At 38.4% G+C, this 23,710-nt stretch overlaps 3 protein-coding genes across 4 annotated transcripts in view; 2 read left to right on the forward strand and 1 right to left on the reverse strand.

Annotated features, from left to right (window-relative positions):
* The window catches only part of TBC1D9 (TBC1 domain family member 9), a 65,775-nt gene extending 61,591 nt beyond the window's left edge, over positions 1 to 4,184 (forward strand). The window contains exons 19-21 of one of the 2 annotated variants that reach the window (XM_082760261.1): positions 529 to 603; positions 717 to 820; positions 1,786 to 4,184. In XM_082760261.1, coding sequence (XP_082616387.1) covers positions 529 to 603; positions 717 to 820; positions 1,786 to 2,511 — 905 coding nt within the window. In that variant the 3' untranslated portion in view covers positions 2,512 to 4,184. The remainder of the gene's footprint in view (positions 1 to 528; positions 604 to 716; positions 821 to 1,785) is intronic. The other variant, XM_082760262.1, reaches the window with a different exon arrangement.
* Positions 4,185 to 8,827: 4,643 nt separating this feature from the next.
* ELMOD2 (ELMO domain containing 2) lies at positions 8,828 to 19,478 on the reverse strand. Its single transcript, XM_082758702.1, has 9 exons — positions 19,454 to 19,478; positions 19,224 to 19,368; positions 18,734 to 18,762; positions 17,669 to 17,763; positions 16,774 to 16,903; positions 15,683 to 15,816; positions 15,018 to 15,086; positions 13,743 to 13,876; positions 8,828 to 13,337 (listed from the first exon to the last, which is right to left on the reverse strand). Exons 2-9 carry the CDS (start codon positions 19,366 to 19,368, stop codon positions 13,180 to 13,182), a joined length of 894 nt encoding a protein of 297 aa, XP_082614828.1. The 5' UTR covers positions 19,454 to 19,478; the 3' UTR covers positions 8,828 to 13,179.
* A 1,224-nt stretch (positions 19,479 to 20,702) lies between these two features.
* Positions 20,703 to 23,710, forward strand: part of MGAT4D (MGAT4 family member D) — a 39,006-nt gene continuing 35,998 nt past the window's right edge. Inside the window, exons 1-2 of the mRNA XM_082758786.1 lie at positions 20,703 to 20,742; positions 22,203 to 22,315. The gene's annotated coding sequence lies outside the window, so the exon portion shown is untranslated. The remainder of the gene's footprint in view (positions 20,743 to 22,202; positions 22,316 to 23,710) is intronic.

Below are 23,710 nucleotides of genomic sequence, written 5' to 3' on the forward strand. Positions count from 1 at the left end.
GCCTTTGTATGTAGTTTGGTATCCTTAGAGGCGTGTGTTTATGCTAAGGGGTCCCCTGGATTGTGCTTTCGAGAAATGCTCTCAGAATAATGTCATCGCTGTGTTACTGTGGAATTAATTTTGTGATAACTGCTGCATAATATTTCTTGATGGAGAATGGCAATAAATATATCAGCTTTCATGATATATTCAGATCACAGAACTTAGGAAATTCTAAAAATTGGAGCAAACAGATATACTAAAATGTAGTTCAGTTGATTCTCTTTAGGTGCTGTTTGGGTTGTGGTAATACAAGCTAATAATCATTGTACTACACAAACAAAACCCAAGATGGTCCCTGTGTTATATTATTATAAGGGATTTGTGAGGACATTTAAGAATAAGCAAAAATTGTGGTTTAGTCTCATCATTTTTACTCTGTGTTTTCTGTAGTGTGAACATTTTCTTTATTTTGCACTGTACACATGTAATGTATATATGCAACTAAGACTACACTAATCTCTCTCTCCCCACCCCTTTGCTTCCTAGTTGTTGGCCTAGACAGCAGGAACAAACAGGGAGTAGACGATGGGTTTGTTACAGTCAGTCTGAAAACAGACAAAGGTATGCATACATCTTTCATCTCTTGACAAAACACTCCTTTTGAAAATGGAAAAAAGTATTAATGTAAGGTTTCTTCATGGACTTTTCTGCATCTCTGGTTACGTTGTTGACAGTAGGCAAGAAGAGTTCACAAGAGAATCGAAACTACCTGAGAATGTGGAGCCAAGAGAATAAATCCAAAGCAAAAAACTCAAAGGACTTGCCCAGGCTGAATCAGGTACTTCTGCTGACACGTATTTTTAATGAACTTTAAACTTTTTTTTTTTTGCATACGTACAAATATTCATACATTCATGTTAATTAAAGGTTTTATTTTGAGGCAGATGCTTTTTTTAAAAAAACAAAAACAACACAGCAGTCAGCTGAATGTAGACATTAGTTGTCTTCAACATACTGGCATTCAGCTCCCAAAACATCCTAAAAGTGAGATGCACAGATAGGAATGATAATTTTTTATTTAGATCTCCAGACAAAGGGTGATAGGACACCAAGTATTACCAGCTACCACATGATGTCTAATACACATTACATGCAAGAAGCATTTTGCATTTTGTAATTCATACTGTCAGTCTTTTTCGCATTAGATTTATTGCAGTGAAGGAGGATAAAGATCCATTGGGACAGCTGTTCCTTACAGAGCATATAGGGAAGGTGTACTCCTAGAACAATACTTCTTACTTCAGGTAGCCCTAAGCAAATCTCCTTCCTATTAGTCAGTTTTGAATTTTGAAAGGCTTGCATTGAACTGAGTTACCACTGCCAATTAAGAGAGTACTGCCGGTCACTTCCTTCATTTCTCATTACTTGTCATTAGTTTTATCAAGCCACTAGTTATACTTAGTATTCCTCCAACAAGAAAAGCCACCAAAATTAATGCTGTGCCTCACTGCTCACCCTCTGTTGCCCTCCTGTGGCTGCAGAGAGATATATTTGTCATATATTGTAAGCAACAACCAGCAGTTTATTGTAAATAGCTGAGACAGGCAGGGAGCAGCACATCTGGCTGTCTAATCATAGAAAGTGCTTTCTAGACTATACACAGAGTATTTTCAATTTCAGTTTAATCATATAAACAATTGTGTCTTGCCTCCATTCAAAACTTCTTTTAAACTGATATACTAGATCTCAAAAGCTGAATTTGTTTTCTGCTCTCTCATTAATGTTCTCTCCCTCTGTGTTTAGGGACAGTTCATTGAACTGTGCAAGACAATGTATAATATGTTCAGTGAAGACCCCAATGAGCAAGATCTGTACCACGCTACCGCTGCTGTGACAAGCTTGCTTTTGGAGATAGGTGAAGTTGGTAAGCTCTTCACGGTGCAGCCCACAAAAGAGACAGACAGCAGCAGTAACAATTGCAGCAAAACTATTCAGAGCGAGCTGTTTCAGAAAAAAGACAGCCAGCAGTACCCCCTTGAGCAGCACAAGCCGTTCCAAGGCAGCCTTGCTACCAACGATGAGGAGGCAGCTTGCACCGACAGCACCCTGGGCATGCAGATGGAAGACATTAAGCTCGAAGACTCTTCTCCCAGGGACAACGGAGCCTGCTCTTCCATGCTCATTTCCGATGACGATACAAAAGATGATAGTTCAATGTCCTCCTACTCGGTACTGAGTGCAGGTTCACACGAAGAAGAAAAGCTGCATTGTGAGGACATCGGTGAAGACACCGTTTTAGTACGGAGCAACCACACCACTTCTCTTCGTAGAAGCACTAGCATTGACAGAGACTGGGCCATCACCTTTGAACAATTTTTAGCCTCCCTTTTGACTGAGCCAGCACTGGTTAGGTACTTTGACAAGCCTGTGTCCATGATGGCTAGGATTACTAATGCTAAAAATGTGAGGATGATGGGTAAACCAATAACCTCAGCCAGTGACTATGAAATCTCTACTATGTCGGGATAAAGGGCAGTTGGGTTTTTTATTTATTTTTTTTATTATGTATTTATTAGTACCTGGCACAGGCCCTGGTATATTCAAAATATAATTGTTTTCACTAATGTGAAAATGTTGGGGTGCAAACTTAATTATCTTGAAATATAATCACTCTTTCTGTGGGAAATGTTACACGAATGCAAATTTTATTCAAAGTACAGAAAAAAAATAACAGTTGTCAGTGAAGTGTGTGTATTATTAACCTTGCTGTCAATATAAAATGGTAAAGATTAGTTCTTAACTTCTATATATAAACTTAATGCCGATATTTATGTGTATTTTTAAAATACACATATGTAGAGATCTGGTTATTGGGAGAAAAACAAAACAAAACAAAAACAGAAAGTACCTAAAATTTAAAGGGACATTGTCAACCTGAATAGGGCTTAGGGGTGAAATAAAGTTCCAGGCAGCATTCCAGAAGTATAACTTTATTTCATACAACTATTTTTTTTTAAGAGGGTAACATTTCTCAATGCATGCTTCAATTTTATTTTTTGAATACATTAAAAATCACTTCACTGATACCTGCCTGGATCATAATTTTCCCTGCATGAGAATGGTACACTCAGAAATGAGAAGTGTATTCCAAGTCCAGCTGGCATGTCAGGCAAATGTGGTTAAATGTGATGATTTTTGCTCCAACAGGACTCAGAGCCCATTTGCCTATCTCTGGGTTCAGGCACCTCCAGCTTTACCAAACCCAGCAGAGGGAAAGTCCTTCCCCAGCAGTGGCCACCCAGGGAAATTCTCCAGCATGGCCATGACTGGAGCTGTCTGTATTCCTAACAAGTAGACTTGGAAGCCTTGCTGTTGTGCTCCAAATACAGTGTATTCAGGTACCTAAACAGATCGGTGGAGTCCCTTTTAAAAAAATGAAAGATGTTTTTAAAAAAAATAAATCTATAGCTGAATCTACAGCAAAAATAGCTTAGCTCTTAAAACTAACCTTTACCACCAACCTATTATATCCTTGTTAGATTAAGAAGTTAAAAGCCTGTATTGCATAAGTCTTCATTTACAACAGTGTAAAGTAGAAATAAGGTAAAAAATCTGCAAGATAATGTAACTGAATGTTTAAGTCTTACTGAGAACACTGTCACTTTATATAAAATAAATAGTATCCTGTATCAGCTTACTGAATAATATGTTAAAATGAAAACGGGAGCACCTGCACTTTGAATCCTTGCTTCTTTTATACAGATATTCAGGATTTTTTTTTTATTAGTATTTTGTTAGCTGTTTTATAATTCATATTTGTTCAGTTCTGGATCATGCCTATATGCCTAATCTTTGTTTGCTGTTTTGAGAATATTTTCTGTAGAATACTGTTGATTTTTTATACTCCTGTATATTGCATCCATGTAACTTGCAGATTTTTAGCTGAAGCTGTGTTTAATTCTTTTGTTTTAAAAGAATGCTTTTAAACTGTCAGATAAAGTGGTTTTTAACCACAAATAGGGTAATGTGAACAAATAAAATACACTGCACAGATGTGATTTTTAACTATTAAAGTCATGCTAGAGGGAAAATAGGTGATTGGGTTTTATTACAGAGGCAAATGATTTTGAATCTTCAACACCAGTTTTCAGAACAAAAACATTTGCTGTTTCCGTGCCTTGGTTTGTTTGTTTAACACTTGAACGTGTTTAATTCCATCTGCAACAAGCAACCCATGTAGAGGCCTCTCACGCTGCCCAACTTCTTGAAACACTTTTGTGTTATGCTCACATTTGGTGAAAACAGTTGTTAATACTTTTTAAGACCCACAGGTATTCTATAAACCACCTGTGTTTTGCTGTAGCTTACTAGACATGCTTTTAAGTTTTTATATATTAGAATGTTTTTCACAGGGTAAGCTGTCAGCCTCTTAACCATGGCAGTTACAGAACTGATAATACATATCTATTCAGTAAACAGATTTATTTTTGAATTTTACCATCTCTTTCTCTGTATGTATATAAAGTTAATTTGGGAAAAAAAAAAAAAAAAAAAAAAAAAAAAAAGCTGTTAATCTGTTAACTTCTGAGCACTTTGAGTTAATGGCTGTGCTCACATATTCTTGTCTCGATCATTTTACTTTTCATTTCTTGCGAGTAAGTTGGTTTACGTGCATCTCAAATCGTGACATTCATTTGAAGCTGCAATCACTGTTCTGAAGAATATGACTTTGAGTGCTTTAACTTCATATGCCAGAACAGGGTGCTTGACTGTAAATGCCTGGCAGCTAAATAAGTTATCACAGAAATCTTCAACACTTCCTTAAGCAGGCTGAACCTTTTTCAGTTTGCAGACCCCCAAAATATATCAGCAGTCTCCCACACAGCCCTAGAGGTGCACAGATCACAGCTTTTATCCTGAAGTTCTGTTGCTGTTACAGCTTCTGTTAAGGAGAGGCATCCACACAGATCTCTGGTGTTACAATGTGATTTCTTTTGTGGAAGATTTCCTTGCCATGCTAGCGCAACTGTCTCAACAAAGTCTCTAAATGTAAGCCACATCATCTTCTAAGTGTTACTTTGCTAGAGGAAGCAGCCCGGTGAGCTGATTTATTCCGGATACTTTGTAAGGCTGTTCAGCTGGCCAAGAGCACACCCAACGGCCACCTGGTAGTTGGCTGTTTGATGGCAAGGTCTGCTGCAAGCTGGTGAGAAGAAAGTTGCTAGAGTTCATTTGACCAGTACACAGTCACGTGAAGGCCTTCAAGAAATCGTGAGTGAACATTTAAAGTCTTACTTGTATGCGTGGGCATGCTGTGCAAGCAAATCAGCTGATTGATATGCTTTGAGATAGAGACTGGTTTTAGTGTGTGAACTGTAGAGTTTAGTTAAGGTTGTTAATCTCGTAGATAGAAGAAAAAAGGGAGGATAAGATCTCCTTCCTTTTTGGAACTGAAACTTGTGACTGGATGCTGATAAGCTCTGCTTGTCTGATCTGGGGGGGAGCCTGGTGGTCAGGGGGGGTGCTGCCTGCAAAGAGACAGCAAGTGATGGGGAGTAGGAGGTTGTTTTATAAAGCTCTACTTTAAAGGGATGGAGTGGAAAAAGCCACTAAGAATCTACCCTTCAAGTTATTTCATCATAGTGTATGAAAGTTGAATGGTACTTCTTTCCTTTATCGTAGTACAGTACCTGAATTCTGGACATTAGAGGTAAAGGTTGTGTTTGTTGGGGGCATGTAAAGGCTTATGTCATGTAACTTCTTAGCAAGCAGATGGAAAGTTTGTGTGTTGGATTTAAACCTACTGAAAAGTTGATGTCTAAACAACTCAAAAGAGAAAAGCATCTTCAAGGGACCAATAGAGTGGCACTGGAGCTTGTATTACAGTGGACATTATGTTTCAGGTGCTGCACCATTAATGAAGATAGCAGAGGATATATGGTGTGTAGGTCGGCTATGGGAGCAAAAGGGAATAGTCTTAGTGCAGTTGGTTGAACTAAGAGAGAATGCTTTTGGTTGGTAAGCTGTGTGCTGTGCTTGGTATTCTGTAAGCTTCTGGATCCCTCCTATCACAGATTTTCTATTACTTGTAGTTTTGCAGCAGCATTTTAAGACTATGGTAATCGGGCCTCCTGGCAGTAGGTGCAGTACAGAAACAAACAAGAAACAAAATCAAGGCAGTGTACAAGCACCTTAAACCTACAACCTGCCTAGATGAAGAAGCAATAGATCAGAGAAGGCACCTGTAGCTGCATATCCATGCCTGACAGGTAGGGAGCACAGCTCACTATTTCTTTTCCCATTTAGCTTGTAGTTGTGTTGATGAGGTCCAATGGTGTTACTCTGCTGCTGTCCCTGACAGTTTATTCTTGTATGTTCTTGGTAATTCAGTAATGTGACTATACGCTGTAATTAGAAGATGCCTTTATCAGAAATGTCATATTAACTGCATTTAGAAAAAAAACCAAACAACCACCACCTTGATGCTGTTGCATCCATTTTTTAAGAAAAATTTGAGTAGTCGGGCTTAGACTAAAACCTCTTGAAACTGAGATAATACAGAGTAGTGTAGGAGTTGGTAGGCTAGCTCACCTGTGGAGAGTGCCTCAGTATCCTGGCCTTTTGCATCAGATTACAATGTGCTGGGCTTTCTTTTTGGTCTGAGACATCAATGTCTAAGGCTGGTCTGGAACAAAAGCCTGCCAGTTCAGATACATGTGGAGGCGTAAGTTTGTAGCAAGAATGAAACTGAAGCAGTTGCATTTATTACTGAGCCTTAGCCCATAGTTCAAAGAAAAGATTTTTCTTTCCACTAGAAAATAGCACTACAAGTCCAACCATTGTAACTTTTTAATGGTCAGTTTAAATGCTGGTTTATTCAGTGTATATATATATTAAAAAAAAAAATAGTTCAGCATGACAGATTCAGTGAAAACATAGATTAGCATGATGGCAAACAATTAGAACAAAATATGGCGTAAACAGTAAAATAGAATATGGCTAGTAATAAAAAATGTGTTACATGCTTGTACCAGCAGTGTCATTGCATAAGAGTGTTTCAGTGCTGGAAATAGAATGAATGAAATATGGAAAGAAAGTTATTTTTAAGTGCAATGAAAGATGCTCTCAAAAAGTGCTGGAAGGTAATCTCCCACAGCATGTCCCATTAGAAGAGAATATACCACAGGTTCTTCTTTTCTAGCATGCTCTATCTGTATAAGCTTCCTGAATGCCTGCTTCCTCATCCCTTTTTCTATAACAGCTAGTATTTACATAACTGACCAACTGCACATTTGGGGTTTTGTTCATCTTGGGGGTGGGGGAGTGGGATGTTTCTGCAGTGCAAGGCTTGTTTTATGCTTCTGAAGCAGTGTGGGGCGAGTCCTACAGGTAAAATCTTGCAATTCTTGTGTAGTGGCACTTTAGTACACTAAGCATGTGGTCTCTAAAATTTGCGAGTAGAAACAAAAGCCCCATGAGAAATACAAATAGAATTTGAAAACTAAGTAAATAATTTAACGTAGCCTGTATGAAGATGAGTGCATGGTGGAAGGGGTAAAGGAAGTAAAAGATCCTTTCTTGGTTTGGGGAGAGGGAACAGCCAGACAACCAAAATACATGTAAATCAGGGTTTCCCTTTTTCTCTGGAAAAGTTTGCCGGAGTTCCAGCTGTCAAAGTTTGTTCCTGAGCTTTGCTCTCCTGAATAAAAATCCTTGCACACTTAATGCAGAGAAAGCTTGTCCTAGCCATTCAAACAAAACCCTTTTGTTTTTATTGTTTTATTTTGCACACGATTATCAAATGGTACTGGAGACACCTGGTGACAGGTAGGAGCTGTAATAACCACCTACTGCCAGGTTCTGCTGCAAGTAGTGCGTGGCAGTCTACCTGTGTAATATTGTCTTATATTCTATAACCTTATTTGTGCTATCCCCCTAAAGCTACCAATGTAGTCCTGTAGCTACAGAGACTCAGCAGAACAACTCTTTGCTTCCTCCCAATCTCCCAATGTTTTTTGTGTATACTATATATCAAGGAAGCAAGGCTTGCTTTTGTTGGTGTGGACCAAAAGAATTTCGAAAGAGATAAAGGGATGCCAGTCTTTTGAGTCAGGTGTAGAACAAAGTGAAGGAGGTAGCTGGAGAAGCCCCTCAGCTTATAAAGCAGAAAGCATTTCCTTTCAGTTCAGTGTCGTTCAGTCTCAGCAATATGCTGTAGCCATGACTTTGGCTAAGAAAAACATGTTTCATGTTCATGAAGAGGGAGGGAGGAAGTGTTTAAAGATCACAACACACAGAAATTTATCAGATGTGTCAAACTGACTTGCCTATTTCACAATTTTCTTTTAAAACAGATACGAGATTTCAAGCAGACTTGAGTGTAAGAATTTCTCTGTAGCACCAGAAGGATCTTGAGAGTTTGTGTAGATCTCTCAGATTTACTGTTCCAGTTCCTTTCTTCTGGTGTTTGATTTTTAAATGCCTATCTTGGATTCTGATTTTTAAACTAGAAAATGTGAGACAACTAGCTTTTGTTCTTGCTGTTGATTTTTGCCAGTTCAGCTTCCACACACACAAATGTTCCACTGCATACCACTTCTACAACTTGTGGTACAAGGCTACTAGGAAAGACAAAAATGCAAACCCAGTAGAAGAACCTTAGAGAACTCTGAAATGAGTTGTCAGAACTGAGAAGGGGACTAGAAGAGCGTGATAAAGCCTTCCCTCATGTCACAGTATGTGCTGAGAGCATGGCCAACTGTACACTGCAAATTTTCTAACAACTCTAATAAGCCATAACACGCAAACATTGACAATGTTATAGAATAACTCATTCTTTATTTGCTACCATTGTAAACATCTTTCCATTACACAGACATCACCGTTTACATTATTGCTTTTATATTGTGGTCAACAGAAATTCTAATTAGTATGCAGCTATCCAAGCACAGTGTGATAAGAAGAAACTGCCCACAAGCAGTCTTGTCGTCTTCCTCTCCCCCCTCCGCCCCACAAAAGACAACATATAGACTGGCACAAAAACATCAGTCCAAAGACCGATCACCTTTCTACTACAGCAACACAAAACAGGTATGACCAAAAAAAATATTTACTAGCTGTATTTTCAATAATACTGACTACTGAACTCCCACATAACTAAATACAAATGTTTCTGTTACAATAATTCCTAAGACAAGGTTAACCAATGGGATTTTTGTTTTCCATCCTAGTTCAAAAACATTTTTTTCCTCGAAGAGTGAAAATCCAAAACTATTTATGTGAGGTGCTTAAATTGGCCCCTTTTCTTTAGGCAAAATGTCGTATTTTTACAGTATCAGATGACAGAAGCGCAACTAGTTTAAAAACATTCTTGTTTCTTCTTAAGTAACGTTGTCTTCAAATCATGCTTTCCAGTTAAGTCAGTTACTTAAGAAGCAATGTGCTTGTTTATTGAAAGGCTATATTCTATTGTTATTTATAATAAGTTTCTACTTCAGATTAATTTATTCATGGAGTGACACCACATTTCAGACATATGCTGAAACAACAGAAAGGGAGGTAGTCTGTTAAACAGTTGCTACAGGTACAAGAAAAATAGAGAACCGCCTTGTCTTAAGTTTTATTATTTTCTAAAATATTACTGCTGCATATAAACAATGTAGTGAATGCTTTGACAATGCAGCACGTAACAGTACGTACAAGTTCTAATAAGGAAAACACGACAGTTAATAAATAACAGCAAGAGAATTTAACAAGGTTTTAATTTACAAGAGTCTTAGAATAAACTACAAGCAGTAAGTTCTGATGTTCAACAAATTGATTTTATCAACTTGCAGAAAGGTGGCCTACCTCCATTGTGAATCTTAGGATTGTCATTCTGTAAGAGAGTTAGTACAAAATACCACTGACAAGTAAAATACTGTTCTAAACACTCTCTTTTCCCTTCCCTAAACACAGCTTCACCTTCCCCCCTCCCCTCCCATATTCTAGTTACCACCATAATTACCCTACCACTGGTGCAAAACAGGGAGACCTGGTACTATTCTACAAAGAGTGACTTAAACAGAAGGACTGGGGTGTTTTATCACACAAAACTACATGCAAATTCTAACCATTTACTGGGGAAGTGTAGTGGAGCCTAACAAATACTCATCTTAAACAATTACTGCACAGAAACTAATACGTTCCCATATATCTCACTCATTTTATGATAGTTGGGTTTACTTTTTTTTTTTTCCCTCATATGCTGACACAGTTTAATCCCAGCTCACTTTTTGATTTAAAAAATGAAAAGCTAATGAAGATGCATTTCATGTAGGGCTCAACCTATGTTCTATGCTAAGATGTCTTAGCTGTGTGACAGGAAACCTAAAACATGATGCTCAAAAAGCCTTATGACCAAGGAGCTGAATGCAAGTTTCAAGAGTGGAAAGACTGGCGTGGAGATTGTTAGCAACTGAGGGGAAAGCTTGCAGACTCCACCACAAGAGAGGGTTGTTTTTTTCTGGAGATGGCTCAATCAGTTTTGTTAGCTGTTAGCAAGTGGTAGGGGGAAGTAAATGGGATTTCCTTCCTGCTGCTGCTAGACATCTTGGGGTCACTTCTGATATTCAAAAGATTTGTCTCATGTTGCTTGCAAAGCAGACTTAGAAGCGATACTAAAATTATTAAAGATAATAAACACGAAGGAAGCTGGGACTAGAACATAGTAACTAACTTTCTAGCTTCTGGGAAAGAGTTTCCTTTTTACTCCCTTCCTCAGCCAGCAGCTGGGAACATTCAGTTTCTGCAGCAGGTCACAGAACCAGAGCTGCACCAGAGGATCTGAATCCCAGAACACTCTCCCCAGGATCTCAGCTCTTCCACTGGTAAGAATTACAGAACTTGTGGACAGCTCTGTTATCTGAGAATCACAGAGTGGTTCAGGTTGAAAGGGACTGTATATACCACCCAGTTCCAACTCCCTGCCATGAGGGACGCCTCCCACCAGACCAGGTTGCCCAAAGCTCCATCCAGCCTGGCCTTGAACACCTCCATAGCTTCTCTGGGCAACCTGTGCCAGTGCCTCACCACGCTCTGAGTGAAAAATTTCTTCCTAATATCTGATCTCAATCTGCCCTCTTCTAATTTAAAGCTGTTACCCCTTATCCTGTAACTACACTCCCGGACAAAGAGTCCCTCCTTAGCTTTCCTGTAGACCCCCTTTAGGTACTGGAAGGTTGCTGTAAGTAGTCTCCCCAGATCCTCCTCCTCTTCTCCAGGCTGAACAAACCCAGCTCCCTCAGTCTGTCTTCAGAGGAGAAATGCACCAGTCCCTTGATCATCCTCATGGAAATCTATCTGCTTAAAAGCCAAAGCATAACCATAAATATATCCTACAAGCATCTTCGCGTTACTTTTTTTTTTTTTTTAGTAGAATAGTGTCAGTTCAACATAGATGAGCTGAACCTCTCTCCACCCTGTGCATGGTAAACTCAAAAACTGTTTGTTACTATACCTAAGGCATCATAAAAAAGTAAACAGAGTTGCTCTACCACCTCCATAAATATATAGTATACAGTGACCAGATGCTTTCCCACAAATAAAGAGAACACCAACATTTAAGGGACCAAGAGTAATTGGGTGCACGCAGTGCAAGAAGTCACTATTTATACAAGACAGAATTACCGAGGTGGGAAGGTGCCTCTGGGGATCACATGGTCCAACCCCTGCTCAAAGCAGGGTCACCTAGAGCAGGCTGCGCAGGACCTCATCCAGCTGGGCTTTTAATCTCTCCAGGGAGATGTAATATTTTATATTAAGAAATGTATTATTTATGTAGTGTAACATCACTCATTACAAAAAAGGGGTTCATCCCTTTCCTCTCCTGTTCAGTATTTGTATTCTTCAGGACCCTCTTCATGATTAGTCATTGACTGTAAGTTAACTAATTTACCTGAGATGATTTAAAAATAAAAGATGAACCATGAACGCTTGTATTAGCATACAAGTTTTGTGCCAGTGTGCTATTTATATACTGAAAGAGTTTTTCCCAAATAACTTGAGCTTCTAAGGCTATGATCTGGTTACAGAATCAAAATAAAACACTGTTTGAAAAAAGCAGAAGGCACTTATTTAATAGTAGGTTTTGGAAAATGAAGTGATGGTTGTACCAAATCTGTTTAAAGCTGTTTTAAGCAATAATTAGACAAAATATAGATATGAAGTCCTATTGATTAGATTGTCTGAGGATGCCATGATTAAGAAATGTGTCACAGTTGCACTTACCCATGCAAAGTGCACTTTTATTAGAGGCCAGTATTAATTTCCAAGGGGCTGCATCTGCAATATTTTTTTTTTAAATGAGTGAACTCACTCTTGTACTTCCCAATGGGAATTTCTCATTAGCTGATAAAAGAAAGGGCTGACAACAAAGTCAAGCAGTCTGAGCAGCTGAAGTCAGATCAGAAAGAACGGAAAACATTTATAGCAGCAGTATTTTTAGAAAGAGTAGCTTTACTCCGAGGATCAGATCCTCACACCGTTGACTTATGGGTCTTTTTTGTTTTTGTTTGTTTGCAAATTAAGCTTTTTTCCAAGCATAGCAACTTGCTGGTACAAATCCACAGACAGAAACTTCCTTAGCCAGAAGTAATTTGTAGTAAGTACATAGTAAGTACATTTGTAGTAGCATGTAGTATGTTGATGGATTTAAAGCCTCTTTCCAAAATTGTGACTAATACATCCCCTTCATCAACCTCTTCATTGTGGAAACTTAACATTGACAAGTGGACTACTGACTATGCATACAGAATGAGGACACAAAAAGCTTAAAACCAGGAACATTTCAAATAGAAAAAGTTTTAAAAGATAATTAACAGATAAATCTATTAATGAAATGCACGATGCAGAATAAGTATCTGCTTTGTGTTCCTGCACCAAGAAGTATAAAAAAAAGAGAGCAAGTGATCCGGGGATCTTCAGACTTTTGGGTTAAAAAACAAACAAACCAACAAAAATAATAACCCTGTCCTTTGGAGAGTAGCATATAAAGAGCTGTAAACAGAGGTTGATTGTCCAAGCTTTCTTAACTGAACTTAAACTATTTTTTTATGTAAAAAAGTTCTGTTGTTATACAGTTTTTGGTGAAACTTACAAAACTTTCAGCCAAATGAGTAATTCCGTTGTTAATGCAGAACCTGATATATTGCAGAGGAGTTAAGGTTTCTTTTTATCTCCCAAAGTTAATACCGCATCATAATCCAGTAGAAGACCCTTAATTTTTTCATGGAATTTTTCTCTGTACTGGTTGAAGTGCATAATACTTTCTGGTTCTTCTTCAAACCAGAACTTGTCAAACTCATAAACCAGATAACCTAGAAAAAAAATAAAATACAGATCTACAAAAATGAGCTCCACAATTTTCTGCCTTGAGCTAGTTAGACCTACAATGATCCTTCAGACTTTGTCCAATTCCCTAAAACAGAAAGTGTTTTATCCTGGTCAGCAGCAACCTTTTGCACGGTATAATAATAAATCTGCAAGTACTGTATTTTCAGACTGCAGATACAGAAATTCACCTAAATTTATTACTGAAACCTACTTTTCTGTAGCACAGTGGTTAAATATTTCAAATACCTGGTCCTGAAGGTAAACAGCTTGCTGGGGCTAAAGACAAAAAAGCAGAGGTGCACTCCAAAAATAAATCAACCAATCAAACAACACTCTATGTTGTAGGCATACCCCCAGTAATCTGTACTAGAAAATCCACAGATACTTACAGTAAAATTGATGGAAATGTTCCATTTGTGGCAATCCAGAGACCACATTGTACAGATGAGGCTTTAAATCACCACTCTTAAGTAGGCTGTATGCCATTTCGGTCAGATTAATTCCAACAATTGCATAAGAATATCTGCAACAGTGATCAATCATAGTTCATGTTTTTACCTTATGGATTGAAGGACTTTTAAAAGCTTCCCAGAAACAGTTGGCATTAGGATAACTGTAAGAATCAATTTTTCCTATAATACTTGTCAACAAGCCAACTCTGGCCTACAGACCCCTTTTTCAGTTTGCTGGTGTAGCTAACCCTGTGAAAGTTAGTTATTAAAAAACCCTCTAATTTCCTACACAATAGTATGGTAAATGCCTCCGTTAAGCAATGATGAGATGGGAAGGGTAATCAATATTGACCCAATATTGCTCAATTGAAATCATTACATCTTCTGGAATATCAAAAATAGGGCATCAAAACAACTATTGAAATATCAATAGAATGGTCATCTCAACTTATTTCTTCATATCAAAAAATCTGTTTTTCTGCTGCACAGTTAGAAAGTATCACACCACAGATTGTTGAAGGACTATTGAAACAAGTGTTTAAAAAAATATGAATTTATTTCAGTGATGTATGTATTTAATTGATGGAAGTATCTTGGGTATCTTATTCATGATCTAGTTGCATAAGATAATATTCTTTAGAGTTGAAGTCAAGGAAGTTTCCTACTCTTGGTAGGTGATTGAGCCAGCTGGGGACTAGATGGATCAGATGACACATACAGATTTACTGGCTCTCTTTTGTATCTGACTTGTTTTAAAATATCTTTTCCTGTAAAATGAGTGAAGCATTTTAATACACAGTGTTCAAAGATGAAGTAAAATGCTGAAACAAGCAAAACATCTACTTGTATTTACTTATTACAGAAGTCTAGAAAAAAGATTAGATTAAGAGGTAATTTATGCCATCCCTACACAGGATCAATAAGAAAATGAAAAATACATATTCACTTCTAAATCTATTAAAAACACAGCTATGATGTTATGTGTTTGTGTTAACCAGAGTCAAAATCTTTGTCCCAACAAGTCTGTTTGGAAAAAAATTGCAAAGTTATCAACCTGAAAATGATTTGTTCCGTTTCTCAAGCCTTTCTACTTTTTTTCCATCCTTAAGTGGAAGAAACACGAATATTTTCCTTTTTATTTTCAGAAACAGTACTTGACAATTCTCATGTGCTCTTCTACAGAAGAAGTGAAAAAGAGTCATAATGACTTACCCCAGCTTTGGGTGATTTGAACGAGAGAGGATCTGACGAGCTTCATTGGTGTAATGCTTACTAAAATACCTGTAAGTGTGAAACAAGACCTTTCATTATTTTTAAGTTCATACAAAAAAAAAAATTTATGAAAACATATAACTATAAACTAGAGCTGAATACTACTCTGTACAAAAAAGGTCACAATGTGAAAACAAAGGAAAAGTATTTTCTTAAAAAATTAGATTATATTCAGCTTATGCAATTAAAAAACAAGCAATCTGAACATCAAACAGGAAGTTTACCTGAGTCTACAAATTAGCTTAGCAGAGGTATGCAAATGTGTTTATTTTTCATTGCAGTAATAAATTCAGAAATTTAAAAAGCTTTCAACAAGTTACTCTCGAAGTCATAGCCTATCGAATTGATCATATGGTGACAAAAAATAAGGTGTCTGGGGCAACTTTGTTTCTCCCCTCACCTCTTGTCTCTACCCAACTACACATTTACAGAAGTGTAGCTGCTAGAAACATTTGACTTATTAACAAATATTGTTTTTCACTGTACCTAAGCCACCATTACTATTTGCTTTTATTCAGTCTTTATTAAAAATAGCATTAGCTAATGAGAATTCATAGATACTGAACATTAGTTACAGCAGAACCGCCATAGTTCTTTTCACTTACACCAGATTCACTAATCCCAGCAGGCCCATCCCTCTGAAGTCTGTTTTGGGGTCATCACCTTGGAAGCCGATGTCACACCACTGCTTGGTGATTCTGGCCTTCAGATTTTCATGAGGCATCAGCAAATTCCAAAGCTGCACAAATATGCTACCATGTCATGCATAGCTGCTGAAGTATTCTAAATCACATAATTCAGAGCACTTGCTACTGCACGCTAGAAACCATTCACCACAGAATAGGATACAGCCTGCACACTGTTTTCTGTCAGTGGCAATCTGGAGCCATGCTACAATAGCTTAGTCAAGAGGTTATGAAAATGATTACATCTAACATTAAAAGTGATAATTTCCATTCGTTGGCAAAGCCACTATACTGACACTACAGAAGCCAAGACCTGGTTCATTTCAGAAAATAATTGATGCATCGTATTCCAATAGGACAGCTGTAAACTGAAATACAAATTCACAAATACAAATGTTTGCTTGCCCATCATGCTGTTGTCTATAGGGATTTGACACCTACGGACAGCAATGCAATGTGGGGATTTGTATGGCAAGTTGGAGGAGTTATGAAATGCTAAGAAAATAACATGCTAATATATTTACAAAGTAGAAGTTATTTTAAATAGACTCGAGCAGAATTATGTTTGCTATTATTTGTACTGATAATTGAATACTGACCCATTGAAACTATTCTCTTTGACATTGCCTAGGATGTAGTAAAAAAAAAACACTCATGTTTTCTTATTAAGTAATTATTAATTGAGAAACTTACAGAAGTCTGCACAAGGTTAAATATCTTTTTAGTTAAAATCCTTCAGTGGCCTGTTATAAAAAGTATTTTGCTGACTGTTAGATCTGATTTTACATAACATAATCCCAGTACAAGCAACACTAGTTTACTAATTGGTTTCGCTTTGACATTTTATTTTAATCAGCCACTTCTATAATGACTTGGCGGTTCACAAGTAGAAAAGAGCTTTAACTAGGACATCTGTTATTAATGCAAAGAATTTCATTTATTAGTAGTAACTATTGGACTTGACAGTGGGGAATGGGGAACAGCTTTTGTATTTAAAAGATTGTTTTTACCTCAATTAACTGTTCCTCATGTTCTTCATTATCTGAATCATACGGGACCTTCCTCAGATTTTCCACATTCAAGTAAAGTTTTTTATAACCTGTTATCTGTAGCAAGGATATATGCAAATTTGTCTTAAACCTGAAATAATAACAAATAACAGAAAATACTGAGGCATCGTTAGCTATAAATTCTTGCTTGAACAAGAAAAGTTCTATCAGGTAAACACAATATAATCGTTAGAATTAGAAAGTGCTTTATGATTACATCTTAAACTTCACCATATTGGTTAAGCATACTGCTTTAGGGGTCTTCTAATTCTGAGTTTACAGCTGCAAAGTCAGGCCCTATTCACTTAAATATATGGGGGAACATACCCTTACTAAAATCTGTGGTGACACAGAAAAACTCCTTGTATCATCCTGACTACTGTACCCACAAACATCTGCCCACAAACTTTTTATAAGCCTCAAAAACAAACTTTGTCAGAAATCTTATACCTTCAAAATGTTTCATTGAACTAAAATTTTGATGATTCATAGTTTTCCTCTCAATCACTCATAATTACTTCTGCAGAGAAATGCAAACTTCAATCTGCTATCACTATACTCTCAAAAATACCTAAACAACTACATAGTTCATGTCTCAATTTCTGTAATACTTCTTAAAAGCAAGGAATAACAAGTGACCTGTGAGATACAGAGGCAGTTATCTCAAATCCATTGCAATTTAAACTTTGCAATGCATTTCCTAGAACTGAAGAGGACATAGCCAGACCTTATTTTCTAGCTTCATTCTAAAGACTTGAATTTCTCAAGTATTGTATCTGACTAAACAACAGCAAAAACACGCCAAGAAGTGAGAATTATCTGCCTTGAAGAACCTTTGTTAGAATTCCAAACATACCTGATATCCTTTTGTTCAATTTTCTTTTCTTTCATTACATCTTTGACACACTTCTCCACTTCGGCTTCATCAACATGTAGAGCATTTCTTAAAACCTAGGAAGTTAACATAGTCAAAGTCCTCATGATGAATGGTGACCTACTTGTCACCTACTTGACTCTTGCTGTTTCTCATTGTCTGGATGCCTGGCCCATGTGTATTCCTTCAATAAATTGACTGTTCTCCTTTTTATATCTTTTTAAATGCTTATAGTAATTATGCTCAAATCACTTTTAAAAATCTGTGTAATTAGATAAATGCATTATTTGCAACTACCAGCTATAAATATTGTTTTTCTGCATAAGACCCACTTTTAAAAAAAAAGTTCAAGTTTAGGTTCGTTTGCTTTCAAATGCGGAATTGAAAGATGTTCTTCCTAACCTAATTGAAACAAATGCATACTGTGCTCTACTGTAACAGAAATACTAATTCTCTCTAAAAATCACGTTGCAGTGATTAGCTAGAAAAGGAAGAATGCTCCATCACCTCACTACCTAGAATGGAAAAGTTTCGTTCAAGATGCACAGATGTGAGGGCTTAAAGCGTTAACTACAATGTCTAACTGCTACGGAACAATCGGCAGGAGTTTGTTAGTTAAAAGTCTACCTGCAAACATGCATTACGTTTTTTCCCCCAATGAATTGAGATGCTATTGTATATACTCCATATAATTGCTTTATCTGTATCATTTACATGTATTGCATTTCTGGTTTCTACAAAGCCAGCAAAGGAGACTGCTGTGACAGGGAGAACTGACTCTCTCAAGAACACAAACTCCGTACCATGACTTGTCTGACTCTGCTACAGAGCAGGTAATGTTTCAGAGGAAAAAAAGTGAGCAAATGTTTGGAGTGATATAGGGTTATTCTTGAAAAACCCTGACTAATCCTAGTATGCAGAATCCAAAATGTTGTTTTCATTCTGTCTCTTGTTCCTCGGCTTTTACCCTCCCTCAAAAAGCACGTATTCTTTTCAGGCACCTGTCTCTGAAATAGTTTATAATACAGCTGAATCTTTATCCTTTACCTTGTTCTTCGATGATCCCAGTGAATGCTCTGCAATAACAATAATTTAAAGAAAATTAAAAACAAATTCCGATGGAAGTGTATTTTTAATAATTGATAATAGGTGTTCTTGTAAGTATCGTAAAATGTTGAGTAACTTTTTGATTACATGTATCAAATACTTGAAATTAATCTGTATCAAGCAACTGAAAGGCGTAATTTACGTAGATTTTCGATCATCCTTGAGTGCAACACCGAAAACAGGCTCATTATTCAAACCAGCGGTCAGCAGGATTTACTAAAAAAGAAGAGGTGTCAAGACAGAAATATCTCTGCACATTTTTCCATTCTTCGAAACGCCTTCTTGTTTACGACTGAGGAATAAGGAAGCAGAGCAGGTTTCATTTTTTCTTTTTTTTAGAAAAAGAGCTACTTTTGTGCGAGAAAAGCTGCGTTAGGGGGGTTTCGAGGTCCCAGCCGTGCAACCCCGCATCCCCCAGCGTTATCGTTACCGATGCCGAGCGTCCTCCGCGCCCCCTCCTTCTGGCCGTGCAGGACGCGCTGCAGCTCGCACTTGCCGGTGAGCAGCCTCACGACCCACTTGAGCCAGAACCGCACGCAGCTGCTGTACAGGAGCCCCCACAGCTGCAACAACATCTGCGTGGAGAAAGCTCCGCGTTAACCCCCCGGGGCCACCCGCCGCCCCCCTCCCCGCTCCCCGCTCCCCGGCCGCGGCGCCCACCGTGCAGCCGCCCTCCGGAAGCCGCCCGCCGCCTTCCCTGACCTGGAAGTGATGGCGGGGGACGACGGAAGCGGCTGCCGGCCGGGCCCTTGTCGTTACCGGCCGTGTTCCTGCCGCTGCCGGGCGGGTGCCTGCTGGCAGCGGCCCGGCCGGGGTCGTGAGGCGAGGCGAGCGCCCACAGCGCAAGGCAGGGCGCTGGGGAGGGCTGCTGGCACCCCCGGTCCGTGTCTGGTCACGGAGTAACAGTCATTAATGTTGTAAAAGCCCTCCAGGATCATCAGTTCCAGCCACCTGCCACCACTGCCACCCACTAAAACATGCCCCCAAGCACCACGTCCAACCTCTCCTTAAACACCCCCAGGGACGGTGACGCCGCCACCTCCTTGGGCAACCCAGCGCCTGACCGCTCTCTGAGGAGAAATGTCTCCTCATTCCAGCCTAGCGTTGCTCAGGGCCACTTGTCTGTGTCTGAGGGCAAAGCGAGCGGTGTGTTTGTCCCTCTGGTTAGGGTTACGTTCTGAAATGTAATTGGGAAGGAGGTGTGGGTGTAGTCAGGCAAGGTGCTTGTGAGGAGGGTGCTGGCCATGGATCCTGCTCTGCTGCTGTTGCACATAGGTGCAGCACCAGTGTTTCAGTTAGCCCCGGTAGGCACCTCCGCTGTACGATAATTAGTGATTATTAATTATTAATTGGCTCAAGCAGTTCTGTGGATGGCAGCAGGAAGAATTCTTTTTCTTCTGTGCTGCACTCAGAGTTTGAGGGGTGGGAAAGGGATCTGGCAGGCTTGCTGGGCCATGGGCAGGTACCTCTCCGAGGGGAGGAAATGGAAGTACCTTTCACACAGCATGAAGGGCCTGGTGGCCTGCGTCCCACGGGATTTCGGAGGGTGGGCCAACACATTTAGCGTTTTCCCATTCAGATCTGTGCACTTACAGGGGTGAGGAGTTTCACATGAGGGAGTCACTGATCTGAGAAATTCAGATGTTTGACCTCAGCTCTGATTCCAGCTCCTGAAAACTGTGGGGACGGGTGGTGCTAACAGGCAGCAGGCGCTCGATCACTCTTTCCAGAGTGTGGCTTCATAAATGAGCAATCTGAGTCATAAAACATTGGCGTGCTACAGGATAAAAATAAACTAAGAGGTGTTTCTCTCTATTAAAAAGTAAACTTACTGGGTGGCAGGAGGGCGTGATGGCTATTGTCAGGAGATTCCTGGTGTCAGCAGCAGTGGGGTGTTACGGCTTGACTTTGGGATGATGGAGGAGTTGTGACAACATGAGGAAATGCTGGTAAGAAATCCAAGGGCAGTCAGGTCCTTCTGGTCAGTCTTTGTGCCCACACGCTGATTGCTCCGAGATAGCTGACGAGGAGCTCTAGCTACCAGAATTGCTTGGAAAGTCCCGCAGGTGCATCCTTCAAGTGAGGGGCTGTGCAAACAACACCGAGGGAACTTTCTAGCTGATGGCTACCAAAATAACGCCTTAATACTGTCTCATTCAAGCGTTCGGCTTTGTTACATCTTTTAGTTAATTAAACAGCTTTTTAACGATTTGGATGCTTTTTTATTTTATTATTTATTTATTCACACTTAAATAAAACTTCCTTTTTGCATGGATTCTTAACAACCAAAGCAACATTTTTTGTACCACAGGTTCTGGAAGTTGTTCCACTTTGTTTTACAATAATCTATAACAGTAAACATGCATAGTACACTATTGTTTTCTCAGTTGATTCTTACTGTTTCCAGTCTCTAGGATGGATGTGAAAAATATTTGGCATCGACAATACATAGTAAAATACTTTTTGTGTTGTAATTAAACTTGTTGGGGTAAGCTTGAAAATTTTGTAGGTCTTCTTTTACTTGAAGTGCTTCTGAAATGCAAGAACTTCCTAGAGGCAAGTTTTAATCTAGCTTATAACTTTCTCACTCATACAATATACTTAAATCTGTATTTTTGAAATGTAAATTCCATAACCAATTATTGCTTTAAAAATAAAGCTTACATTTTTGCCATTTTTTTCACAGCTTTGTGAAAAAAAAATGGCTAAGTTATTAAAAGGATACAGAGCCTAATTACTGTAAATATGACAAAAGATAAAGGTGTTTATATATAAATCAGTGATTTTGGGTGCATTAATTTCACGTTGAGTTCCAAACTTGATCTTGATCATCTTTTTGGTGTATAACAAGCAAGTGTAAACTCTTGACTTAAACCTTGTTTACATGACTGAGTGATCCAGTAGAGAATGTGGCCAATTTACCCAAATGTTACTACTTGACTCATGTAAGACCCTGCTGTATCATCATGTTCAGTCAATTCATAATTTTTATTAGGACATTCAAAAACATAAGGGGGTAGCTTAAAAAAAAAAAAAAAAAAAAAAATCTAGCTTATTCCTTTTGTGTTCAGTGGTTGCCTTCCAAGGCTACCTTCGCAGAGACTTTGGCTGAGGGAAAGATAATGAACTACTGTTTACCTTTTAAAGTTACCTTTCTTAAATGATAGCAGGGCAAATAAAAGGGGACTTTAACCAGCAATATCAGCTGGATCTCTGCACTATCAGAAAACTTTCCATGGCAGTGACTATCACCTATTGTTACCAGTAGCTATGCTTTGTTCGTGTACCCTGTAGATGAAGGACAGCTACAACTTACACGCAGAATAATCCAATAGTTGTTTCACCCATGAGTGTTTATTTTGTCAAATATTTATTTTGAACTTTCTTATCTCTATGTTTGTATACACAGAGATGTGTGAAAACAACACTGAAAACGCAAGACGCTCAAGTTACATAGCAACGTACAAGAAAGGATTTTCATTTAAAAAGCATGAGGACAAGCGTAGAAACCTTGTCTTGCAGGTAAGCTGTCTCAATGGAACTATCTCACTGAATGATTGACTTGCTTAGCAGGTGGTAGGGGTTCCCCAGTGTTATGTTCTATACAGTTGTTTATTTTTTAAGGTTATTAGTTTGCCAGAAATGCTGCTGGGAGGTAAAACTGGTCTGAGCTGTTTAGCCCCTTCCAAAAACAAACAAACAAAAATACTGCACATTTTATTTATTTATTTATTAGTTATTTCTTGAGTATATAAAATAACATATGACGAGAACATTGGGAGGAAGATTTTAGGAAAACATGAAGCAAATAAGAGGGCTTCATTGCAAGTAGGTCCCAAGGCAGTGGAAGTTCATTATGTTTCCAGTGATCTGGTATTTTGATTTTTTAGAGGAACAGTTAATGTACTACCTCATCAAAAGTTAATACACCAGTCTAAGTCAGCATTAAGTAAATGATCACCACAATTCAGCATGGCTGAGTAGTAACTGGGTCTGCTTTAGAGTCAGCCTCAATAAATAACATCTAATGCATTCAGTGCCAGTCTCCACAGATGTTTCCTGTACAGTATGTAGTTTCTACAAGTGTGTGATGAAAATATTTTTCTTACTGGCTCTGAAAATGGACTAAAATTAAGTGTGTGTTAGCTTTCTATTATTCATATCTTTGATAACCCTCCTGCTTGACAACATCAAATACTGGTTCACATTGGCTCTGTAACAAACACACACTGGCCAGTCAATTAACAGGTATTTAATTCATTACATATGACATACTTAATATTTACTTGTTCCTCTCAGGTCTAAATCTCTACTTTATTAAAAATGTGCCAAAACTTACGTTGATCTTCCTTTAAGAGTATTGTCTTGGTCTTTTAATGTGTTAACTTGGAGAGAGCAATGCTGAGGAGCAGGCAATAGAGCATAAGGGCACTGAGTTGTAATTGTGTTGGTTAACAACAAGAACTGTAAACGTTTTTAAAGTAAGTGTAGTTTAGAAGATTTCTCAGTAAAAATATCAAAGCAAGATACAGTCAGTAACAGAAGGAAAGGGGAAGCTTAGTTTATTGAATGAGGACAGATCAGGAATAGGAAGCCTAACTCCAAGTTTCCTAGTGATTCAAGGAGCTGTGCTGAGATTTGTAGCTCTCCGTTTGTATCCTGATGCAGGCTACTTAGCACTCTCCTGCATTATTAATGAGTAACATTCACAATTCCAAGTAATTGCAAAGGGAGAAGTAAACCTATCCACATAAAAGTTCGAACATGGGAAGATTACACTAACCAGCAAGAGCAGTGATGGGAATTTTGATAGTCTAAGATTAGCTTTCAAAAGACGGTGTACTTATAATGTTAGTGTAGTAATAGAGTGGAGCATAGAGGCAGTGTTCACGTTAGGACTCCAGCATAGTTGTGTCC

The sequence above is a fragment of the Aythya marila genome (assembly GCF_965140915.1).
Source record: "Aythya marila genome assembly, chromosome: 4".
In the NCBI taxonomy this organism is placed as follows: domain Eukaryota; kingdom Metazoa; phylum Chordata; class Aves; order Anseriformes; family Anatidae; genus Aythya; species Aythya marila.